At 46.8% G+C, this 11923-nt stretch overlaps 1 protein-coding gene across 4 annotated transcripts in view; it reads left to right on the top strand.

Moving 5' to 3' along the window:
• Nucleotides 1-5361: 5361 nt before the first annotated feature.
• Nucleotides 5362-11923, top strand: part of TBC1D9 (TBC1 domain family member 9) — a 90095-nt gene continuing 83533 nt past the window's right edge. For 2 of the 4 annotated variants that reach the window (XM_040418481.1, XM_040418480.1), the window contains exon 1: nt 5363-5861. In XM_040418481.1, the coding sequence (XP_040274415.1) occupies nt 5738-5861 (124 nt within the window). In that variant the 5' untranslated portion in view covers nt 5363-5737. Of the gene's footprint in view, nt 5862-11923 lie in introns of all 4 variants that reach the window. The other 2 variants (XM_040418482.1, XM_040418483.1) reach the window with 2 other exon arrangements.

Below are 11923 nucleotides of genomic sequence, written 5' to 3'. Positions count from 1 at the left end.
GTCTTCAGTTCAGTCACTGAACGGCGTTTTGGACTGAGGAAATACCGCAGCATGCTGCGGTATTCTCTCCGTCCAAAATTCCGGATCAGTTGCCGGATCCGGCATTAATTAACATTGAAATGTATTAGTGCCGGATCCGGCATTAAAAATACCAGAATGCCGGATCCGTCCTTCTGGTCTGCGCATGCACAGACCGGTAAAAATGTGAAAAAAATATAGAAACTGATCAGTTTGTCCGGATGACAAACGGAGAGACGGATCCGTTCTTGCAATGCATTTGTGAGACGGATCCAGATCAGTCTACAAATGCTGTCAGTTTGCATGCAGATTGCCTGGTCCGGCAGGCAGTTCCGGCGACGGAACTGCTTGCGGGATCAATCTGCCGCAAGTGTGAAAGTAGCCTAAGGAGATCTGCGGGTGATCAGCTCTGTACATGGTGTATAAGATGGGGATCAGGGGTGAGCAGCTCTGTACATGGTGTATAAGATGGGGATCAGGGGGTGATCAGCTCTGTACATGGTGTATAAGATGGGGATCAGGGGGTGATCCGCTTTGCACATGGTGTATAAGATGGGGATCAGGGGGTGATCAGCTCTGTACATGGTGTATAAGATGGGGATCAGGGGGTGATCAGCTTTGCACATGGTGTATAAGATGGGGATCAGGGGGTGATCAGCTCTGTACATGGTGTATAAGATGGGGATCACCTCTGCACATGGTGTATAAGATGGGGATCACCTCTGCACATGGTGTATAAGATGGGGATCTGGGTGTGATCAGCTCTGTACATGGTGTATAAGATGGGGATCTGGGGGTGAGCAGCTCTGTACATGGTGTATAAGGAGGGGATCTGGGGGTGATCAGCTCTGTACATGGTGTATAAGATGGGGATCAGGGGGTGATCAGCTCTGCACATGGTGTATAAGATGGGGATTAGGGGGTGATCAGCTCTGCACATGGTGTATAAGGAGGGGATCACCTCTGCACATGGTGTATAAGATGGGGATCAGGGGGTGATCAGCTCTGTACATGGTGTATAAGATGGGGATCAGGGGTGAGCAGCTCTGTACATGGTGTATAAGATGGGGATCAGGGGGTGATCAGCTCTGTACATGGTGTATAAGATGGGGATCAGGGGGTGATCCGCTTTGCACATGGTGTATAAGATGGGGATCAGGGGGTGATCAGCTCTGTACATGGTGTATAAGATGGGGATCAGGGGGTGATCAGCTTTGCACATGGTGTATAAGATGGGGATCTGGGGGTGATCAGCTCTGTACATGGTGTATAAGATGGGGATCAGGGGGTGATCAGCTCTGCACATGGTGTATAAGATGGGGATCTGGGGTGAACAGCTCTGTACATGGTGTATAAGGAGGGGATCAGGGGGTGATCAGCTCTGCACATGGTATATAAGATGGGGATCAGGGGGTGATCAGCTCTGTACATGGTGTATAAGGAGGGGGTCAGCTTTGTACATGGTGTATAAGATGGGGATCAGGGGGTGATCAGCTCTGCACATGGTGTATAAGGAGGGGATCACCTCTGCACATGGTGTATAAGATGGGGATCTGGGGGTGATCAGCTCTGTACATGGTGTATAAGATGGGGATCAGGGGGTGATCAGCTCTGTACATGGTGTATAAGATGGGGATCAGGGGGTGATCAGCTTTGCACATGGTGTATAAGATGGGGATCAGGGGGTGATCAGCTCTGTACATGGTGTATACGATGGGGATCAGGGGGTGATCAGCTCTGCACATGGTGTATAAGGAGGGGGTCAGGGGGTGATCAGCTCTGTACATGGTGTATAAGGAGGGGATCACCTCTGCACATGGTGTATAAGATGGGGATCTGGGGGTGATCAGCTCTGTACATGGTGTATAAGGAGGGGATCACCTCTGCACATGCTGTATAAAATGGGGATTAGGGGTGATCAGCTCTGTACATGGTGTATAAGATAGGGATCTGGGGGTGATCAGCTCTGCACATGGTGTATAAGGAGGGGATCACCTCTGCACATGGTGTATAAGATGGGGATCTGGGGGTGATCAGCTCTGTACATGGTGTATAAGATGGGGATCTGGGGGTGATCAGCTCTGTACATGGTGTATAAGATAGGGACCTGGGGGTGATCAGCTCTGCACATGGTGTATAAGATGGAGATCTGGGGGTGATCAGCTCTGTACATGGTGTATAAGGAGGGGATCACCTCTGCACATGCTGTATAAGATGGGGATTAGGGGTGATCAGCTCTGTACATGGTGTATAAGATGGGGATCACCTCTGCACATGGTGTATAAGATGGGGATCACCTCTGCACATGGTGTATAAGATGGGGATCTGGGTGTGATCAGCTCTGTACATGGTGTATAAGATGGGGATCTGGGGGTGAGCAGCTCTGTACATGGTGTATAAGGAGGGGATCTGGGGGTGATCAGCTCTGTACATGGTGTATAAGATGGGGATCAGGGGGTGATCAGCTCTGCACATGGTGTATAAGATGGGGATTAGGGGGTGATCAGCTCTGCACATGGTGTATAAGGAGGGGATCACCTCTGCACATGGTGTATAAGATGGGGATCTGGGGGTGATCAGCTCTGTACATGGTGTATAAGATGGGGATCTGGGGGTGATCAGCTCTGTACATGGTGTATAAGATAGGGACCTGGGGGTGATCAGCTCTGCACATGGTGTATAAGATGGAGATCTGGGGGTGATCAGCTCTGTACATGGTGTATAAGGAGGGGATCACCTCTGCACATGGTGTATAAGATGGGGATCTGGGTGTGATCAGCTCTGTACATGGTGTATAAGATGGGGATCAGGGGTGATCAGCTCTGTACATTGTGTATAAGATGGGGATCTGGGGGTGAGCAGCTCTGTACATGGTGTATAAGGAGGGGATCTGGGGGTGATCAGCTCTGTACATGGTGTATAAGATGGGGATCTGGGGGTGATCAGCTCTGCACATGGTGTATAAGATAGGGATCAGGGGGTGATCATCTCTGTACATGGTGTATAAGATGGGGATTAGGGGGTGATCAGCTCTGCACATGGGGTATAAGATGGGGATCAGGGGGTGATCAGCTCTGTACATTGTGTATAAGATGGGGATCTGGGGGTGATCAGCTCTGTACATGGTGTATACGATGGGGATCAGGGGGTGATCAGCTCTGCACATTGTGTATAAGGAGGGGATCACCTCTGCACATGGTGTATAAGATGGGGATCTGGGGGTGATCAGCTCTGTACATGGTGTATAAGATGGGGATCTGGGGTGATCAGCTCTGTACATGGTGTATAAGGAGGGGATCTGGGGTGATCACCTCTGTACATGGTGTATAAGGAGGGGATCTGGGGGTGATCAGCTCTGTACATTGTGTATAAGATGGGGATCTGGGGGTGATCAGCTCTGTACATGGTGTATAAGATGGGGATCAGGGGGTGATCAGCTCTGCACATGGTGTATAAGGAGGGGATCTGGGGTGATCACCTCTGTACATGGTGTATAAGGAGGGGATCTGGGGGTGATCAGCTCTGTACATTGTGTATAAGATGGGGATCTGGGGGTGATCAGCTCTGTACATTGTGTATAAGATGGGGATCTGGGGGTGATCAGCTCTGCACATTGTGTACAAGGAGGGGATCTGGGGTGATCACCTCTGTACATGGTGTATAAGGAGGGGATCTGGGGGTGATCAGCTCTGTACATTGTGTATAAGATGGGGATCTGGGGGTGATCAGCTCTGTACATTGTGTATAAGATGGGGATCTGGGGGTGATCAGCTCTGTACATGGTGTATAAGATGGGGATCAGGGGGTGATCAGCTCTGCACATGGTGTATAAGGAGGGGATCTGGGGTGATCACCTCTGTACATGGTGTATAAGGAGGGGATCTGGGGGTGATCAGCTCTGTACATTGTGTATAAGATGGGGATCTGGGGGTGATCAGCTCTGTACATGGTGTATAAGATGGGGATCAGGGGGTGATCAGCTCTGCACATGGTGTATAAGATGGGGATTAGGGGGTGATCAGCTCTGCACATGGTGTATAAGGAGGGGATCACCTCTGCACATGGTGTATAAGATGGGGATCTGGGGGTGATCAGCTCTGTACATGGTGTATAAGATGGGGATCTGGGGGTGATCAGCTCTGTACATGGTGTATAAGATAGGGACCTGGGGGTGATCAGCTCTGCACATGGTGTATAAGATGGAGATCTGGGGGTGATCAGCTCTGTACATGGTGTATAAGGAGGGGATCACCTCTGCACATGGTGTATAAGATGGGGATCTGGGTGTGATCAGCTCTGTACATGGTGTATAAGATGGGGATCAGGGGTGATCAGCTCTGTACATTGTGTATAAGATGGGGATCTGGGGGTGAGCAGCTCTGTACATGGTGTATAAGGAGGGGATCTGGGGGTGATCAGCTCTGTACATGGTGTATAAGATGGGGATCTGGGGGTGATCAGCTCTGCACATGGTGTATAAGATAGGGATCAGGGGGTGATCATCTCTGTACATGGTGTATAAGATGGGGATTAGGGGGTGATCAGCTCTGCACATGGGGTATAAGATGGGGATCAGGGGGTGATCAGCTCTGTACATTGTGTATAAGATGGGGATCTGGGGGTGATCAGCTCTGTACATGGTGTATACGATGGGGATCAGGGGGTGATCAGCTCTGCACATTGTGTATAAGGAGGGGATCACCTCTGCACATGGTGTATAAGATGGGGATCTGGGGGTGATCAGCTCTGTACATGGTGTATAAGATGGGGATCTGGGGTGATCAGCTCTGTACATGGTGTATAAGGAGGGGATCTGGGGTGATCACCTCTGTACATGGTGTATAAGGAGGGGATCTGGGGGTGATCAGCTCTGTACATTGTGTATAAGATGGGGATCTGGGGGTGATCAGCTCTGTACATGGTGTGTAAGATGGGGATCAGGGGGTGATCAGCTCTGCACATGGTGTATAAGGAGGGGATCTGGGGTGATCACCTCTGTACATGGTGTATAAGGAGGGGATCTGGGGGTGATCAGCTCTGTACATTGTGTATAAGATGGGGATCTGGGGGTGATCAGCTCTGTACATTGTGTATAAGATGGGGATCTGGGGGTGATCAGCTCTGCACATTGTGTACAAGGAGGGGATCTGGGGTGATCACCTCTGTACATGGTGTATAAGGAGGGGATCTGGGGGTGATCAGCTCTGTACATTGTGTATAAGATGGGGATCTGGGGGTGATCAGCTCTGTACATTGTGTATAAGATGGGGATCTGGGGGTGATCAGCTCTGTACATGGTGTATAAGATGGTGATCAGCTCTGCACATGCCGTATAAGGAGGGGGTCAGGGCTGTGCAGGTATAACCTGGGCTTGTGATGCTGCTGACACTGCTGCCCGTCGCTCCCCTGTGGCTGTGATGTCAGCGCCCTCGGCTCGGCCTCCCAGTATCTGCTGGCGCCTCCTCCCCTCTTCCCTGTCATGATTCCACTGCTGCCAGTGCCTAGTACCATGGACAGAGAGCCCTCCTCCGGCGCCCTGCACCTGGAAGCGTCTCCCTGCCCGTAGTCTCCTCCAGAAGGATGTAAGAGCCCGATCTGCTGACAGCTGAGAAGGACATTGCACGGCTGGGCCCCAGGATGCTGCTCCGGGGCCCTTCACCATAGTTCACCCTGGTCAGAGCCCGGGAGATCACACCCGCTGCCCTCTGTGTCCCGGACCATGTGGGTTAATCCGGAGGAAGTGCTGCTGGCGAACGCCCTGTGGATCACCGAGAGGGCCAACCCTTACTTCATACTGCAGAGGAGGAAGGGGCATGGGACCAGGGGAGGAGGGGGGCTGGCAGGTAAGTGCTGCTCCAGAAGTCTCCATAGATGGATGTGGATGGACCTGTTTACATATTACAGATGTGGATCTCTATCTCTAGAAGGCAGTAATAATACCAGAGTATTACACCCAGTACAGTCTCCTCACTTGTCTCAGTAGAGCCTTCCCTTCTCTGTCTTTGTTGTGGTGGCCATTATTTGTTAAATTGACTTGTCCTATCAAAGCCCCAGCAATGAATGTCCTCACTAATAGGTCACCAGTAATAACAACACAATACCAGTGACTTCTGATGGAACCCAGTCTTCATATCATGGTATTTTAAAGGGGAATTCCAGTTAAAAAAAAATTGATTTTCAGGTGCCCTAATTGAGAATTTGGCTGCTTCCTACTAGGGTACAGTGTGAAAGCTCCATGGATTTCGAGGGCACCAGCGTTGCCACTCATTTTTAGGAGCTATTACTTCTGGTTGTGGTTGTAAAAAAACAGGAAGCAGGGACATTTCTGGTCAGTCCCTAAAAATAGGCAACTTGTGTCCGTTATTTTTTTAGGCTGGTGGTACTAGACTAGATGAATTTGGTGGTAATTATCATCATTTTACAGCTCCCAGTAAAAGCTGGAAATAAGTTCTTATCAGTATATTGAGCTATAGACGTGTATGACGTAGAATGTTTATCATTCATTATGGTTTTCCATTTTGTTCGTAAAAAATGTTGGCTGTCCTTGATTTTGGGATAAGTTGTCCAGAAAAAAGAAAGCTCCTGGTTGGCAACCCTGACAGGACGATGGAAGTTAGTCTTTGCATTGTGGGTTGCTTGGTAAGTGTTCCTTCTAGTAGTGTTGTATAGAGTCTGCAGAAGGAAGGGAGATTTTAATGAATGCTGAGGTACTGTAAAGAAAACAGCAATTTTCCTGTCTGTCAGTCTGTCTGCCATTCGGTCTCTCTGCTGGTCTGTCGGGCTCTCAGACGGCCTCTTTCGGTTGGTCAGTCAGGCTCTCTGTCGGCCAGTGCACAGTTTGTGGCACAGTGATATATTTTTTTATCTTTATTTTCATCAAATATTAGTGTGATTGTGTAGTGTACTGTTTCATCGCAGGGCCATATATTAGTGTGATTGTTCAGGCACATACCGTTTCATCGCAGGGCCAAATATTAGTGTGATTGTTCAGGCACATACTGTTTCATTGCAGGGCCAAATATTAGTGTGATTGTTCAGGCACATACTGTTTCATTGCAGGATCAAATATTAGTGTGATTGTTCAGGCACATACTGTTTCATTGCAGGACCAAATATTAGTGTGATTGTTCAGGCACATACTGTTTCATTGCAGGACCAAATATTAGTGTGATTGTTCAGGCACATACTGTCATTGTTGGTACAACATTCCTGCTTACATGAGGTGATGTCCTGCCAACATTTGATGATTTCTATGCCTGCATAAAAAAGGCGATATGCCACCAATGTTTGCGGATGACACAAGGTCGGATATAAGAAACTTTTGCTTGAAAGAAAGACATTAGCCCTTTATAACTGTAACCTAAATCGGAATTAAAATTTTGTATTGGAATCTTAAAGGGGTTCTTCAGGCTTTACCTAATTTCTGTTCAAGAGAGAAAGTTTCAGCAGTACTTGCCTATCCATCACACCGCCGATTCGCAATCGCTGCTGTGGTCACGTGACCACTCAAGTGGCTGTGGGCTCTTCCGCTGAAGTCTCGACCAGATGTACCCCCATGTCTTTACTGTTCAGCTGGATATGTGGACTCTTCTACACATCCAGTGAAAAGAGCACGCAGTCACTTGATCACAGCTGAGATTGTGCCATTGGCAGCGCGATGGAAGTTTTGCTGAAACGTTCCTCCACAGGTTAGCTGATACAAAGAATTAAGATGAAGCCCATGGAATCCATTTAATGTCCTGTTTGTGGCAAAGTGAATGCGGAACATACTGAAATCATACCTTGTTCGGCTCCTTACTGCCCTTGAGCGCTGTGAATGTTGACGGTGTAGTTGCCACTCCTTTGTGTTTGGATTGTCACGTGGACTGTCATACATGAGACTGGCCGCACACAGAGCACTGACAGGAATGACAGCTATGCTATAACCTGCGCCTTGTTTACAGCTGGAACGTTACATAATAATTACTGCAGTTTGGTTATTGTGAAATGTAACAAATCATTTCCTAAAGGTCTGATCAGAGCCTTGTGCCTTGGGCATTGCTGGATAAGCTATTTCTTAATATTTTCTGAATATTGCCTACTGTAATGTTCTGATCATAAGTGGTCACACAAGCTGCCAGCAGAGGGCTGCGCTGCTACATTTGCAGAGTACAGACTTTTTTGTTATAACTGTTGTAGTTCTGATCCCTTTCACATATTACTGATTGCTGTCCCCAGCCCAAAATCTACTAATGGGCAGCAAAAATCCCTAGGTAAGTCCCCTGGCAGCCATGTAGTAGACCTCCCATCCTTCTTATATTATTTACCAGGACTTTTCTGAAAAGTTCCGGTGACATAAATCTGTACTTTAACCATTAAAGGGGTTGTCCGGGTTCAGAGCTGAACCTGGACATACCCATAATTTCACCCAGCCAGCGCCCGTGACGTTAGCATTTCATGCTCCGATGCTCTCCCTTGCCCTGCGCTGGATCGCGCAGGGCAAGAGCTATTTTATTTACAATAACACACTGCCGGGCGGAGGCTTCTGCCCAGCAGTGTGTTCGGTGACGTCACCGGCTCTGATGGGCCGGCTTTAGCCGGTTTACAGGTCACCGGGCTCACTGCTGGGCGGAAGCCTCCGCCTGGCAGCCCTAAGGAGAGCCCCGGTACGCCACCGGATCTCCTCAAAATGCCTTTGCGCTGCGCGATTCAGTGCAGGTACAAAGGAGAGCATCGGAGCATGAACTGCTCCGATGCTCAAGTCAGGGGTGCTGCCTAGGTGAAAATGGGGATATGTCCGGGTTCAGCCCCTTTAAGTAGATATTGCAGGAGAGTATCTAAACTTGGAGGGAAAGAGAGGAGTATGCTCTTCCCAATTCTGATAAACCACAGGTTCTGCTTATTTTTTCCAGGAAGTGTTTATGGTAATTTTAAGAAATTAATCTTTCTTCTGTAGTTGTAGAACTCGCCACAATTCTGATTTTGTTGGATTTGTGTTAACTCAAAGAGAGAGAGAGAAAAAACCTCTTGTACAGAGGCCTCATGTATGTCTATGGAAATCCTATATGAGCTAAATAAAAAATGAACCCTTAAAGAAAATCTGCCACCAGTTACCTCCTGAGCCAACTGTTTGCATAGACACATAGTTGTGGCTCTCCTGATTAAACCACAGTTTTTCTTATGTTGATCTGAGGCTCCGTTCCTGAGTTATGATACTTTTCCTTAATATGCAAATTAGATAGTTGATGCAATGAGGGTGTCACCATTGCTCCTGTTGCACCCAAGCTCCACTCCTGTCTGTGGCCAGACCTCCCTGGCTGCTATGATTGACAGGACCAGGCGGTGGTAAAGCAGCGAGGGAGGGGCTGGCCACAGAAAGATACTGAGCTTGGGTGCAACAAGAGCAATGGTGATGGCCTCATTGCACCAAAGGCCTAATTTGCATATTTTGAGAAAGTATCACATAACTCAGGAACAGAGCCTCGGGTCAACAAAAGAAAAACGTTGTTTTAATCAGGTGAACTATAGCTATGTGCCTATGCAGTTGGATAGGGAGAACAGTGGGTACATATTCCATTTACAATGACACCGTCCTCACTACTGACACTACCATTTACCAATTTGCTCCATGTATTCTGCTTCCTTTCCTTCCAGTTAAAGGGGTTGTCCCACAAACCATATTTGACAGTTTTTGAACCAGCACCTGGATCCGAGTACTTTTATTTCTGCATGTAATTACAAATGTAGTATAGCCAGTGATTTTCTGAATGAAATCTGTATGGTGCCACCTGCTGTTTGCTCTCTTTCTAAGATGGAAGCACATGCTTAGTTCCATCCGTCAGCTGCAGCAGATAGGACACACCCCTGAGGTGCCAACTTGAAATAAAACTTGCAGAGCAATGAATGAGGAAACCTCTGGATACATTTGAGGTACAGGGCTGGTTCTAGCTTTGTTAGGTCGGGCTCACATCTGTGTTGTGAACTTGAGCACTCTGTTCCGGTCACTATATCCGGCATACATGCCGGCTTTCAGACAGACAAAAGATACCACACGCAGCATTTTTGTCCAGCCGAATGCGGGCATACATGCTGGAAAGCATCCGGATCCCATTATATTGAATGTCGGCATCTGTATCTAGGCCTATCAAGAGAACAAGAGAGTTTCATGCAGTTATCCTAATTCTACTAATCTACTATGTTACTGACAGATACCATTGTTCCTTTACGGCAGCAGTAAACTAACAATCTTATCTATATAATAAATGCAAAAAGGTTCAAGGAATCCAGCTCCACTTCGATAAAGGAATCTTTATTTTGCTTGCGGTAAAATCACATCCAATTGTGGTTACAAAAAGTCTTGTCTACGCGTTTCGGGCGACCAGAGACAATTCCAGCCCTTACTCATGACACAGTAAGACATTAAAAGTGGCACTATTTATAAGAGAGACCGCACCTGTCTTCACTAATTGTGATCACATGACTGCAAAAGAGTGCCGCGCCTTTGAACAACTCTTCTCATGAGAAAAAGAAAAGAAAAAAAAACATACAATACACAATAAAAGAACCTAAGCAAAAGTACATGAGATATATACTGGCTGAGGGGATAATGGGATATAATAAAGTGAAAGAAAAGATTATTTTCCTAAATCTGGAAGCTGCGGGGACTCTGAAGGTGTGGATTATTGTGGCAGAATTAAATCTAGACGTTTGTTCAGACCATCTGGTTGGCGCGTTTTTAATGCAAAAATCCAGAAGGACTTTCTATTTAGTAAATTTCTTCTGTGGTCTCCTCCTCTTTTGGGCAATAAAACCCTTTCTATGCCCTGTACCACCATATCTGATGTGTCCCCACCATGGCAAACAGCAAAGTGCAGACTGGCTGCAGATATATTGCGGTTGCCATGGTGGGCACATCAGAGATGGCATTGATGGTGCACTCCACATATTGCAGCTTACATTTTTTGCATGTAATTAAATAAACTGCATGAGTTGTGTTACAATTGAGGTATGATTTCATTTGAAATACTCTGCCATTTGATGCCGAAACAAAAGTCTTGGAGATCGACATATGGGTGCAACAGATGCATCTATGATGTCCGCACCTGTAGCTCCCTTTAGTCGTAAGCCAGACTGGCTGGGATTTTTTTCTTTTCCTGGTATAGACCTGGGCTGACATAGTTTGTGATGGTGGGCGCTCTTCTGGCTGCACATTTGACCCCATCTGCAACTATGTCCGTCCATTCCTTGTCATATGCCAGGACAGGAAAATGTTTTTTTATGATACAACATATTTGTTTAAACTCTGTGCTGTATTGTGTAACAAACAGATTGTTATTCCTGTTACTATTACTTTTAGGGTTTTATTATAATTTTTATTCGTAACTGTACTGCGGGGTTCATCCCCCTTCAACATATTTTCCTGTCTTGGATAAACCAGGGACCCTCTTTCAATGTTTGACACCTGCCGTTTTGCATCCTCAACCTGTTTTGTGGCATAAGCTCTTTTATATAATCTATGGGCAATATATATACATCCTGTCATCCCAAACATGTTATAGCAAATATACCAAGGGGTGAGATAATACGTGCAAGAAGAAACTGCACGGATGAAAAAGGCTGAAAATATTGCCCATAGATTATATAAAAGAGCTTATGCCACAAAACAGGTTGAGGATGCAAAACGGCAGGTGTCAAACATTGAAAGAGGGTCCCTGGTTTATTGCATTAAATACGCGCCAACCAGATGGTCTGAACAAACGTCTAGATTTAATTCTGCCACAATAATCCACACCTTCAGAGTCCCCGCAGCTTCCAGATTTAGGAAAATAATCTTTTCTTTCACTTTATTATATCCCATTATCCCCTCAGCCAGTATATATCTCATGTATTTTTAGGTTCTTTTATTGTGTATTGTATGGGTTTTTTT

The sequence above is a fragment of the Bufo bufo genome, chromosome 2 (assembly GCF_905171765.1).
Source record: "Bufo bufo chromosome 2, aBufBuf1.1, whole genome shotgun sequence".
Lineage (NCBI taxonomy): Eukaryota > Metazoa > Chordata > Amphibia > Anura > Bufonidae > Bufo > Bufo bufo.
This window is presented reverse-complemented; position numbering and strand designations above follow the sequence as displayed.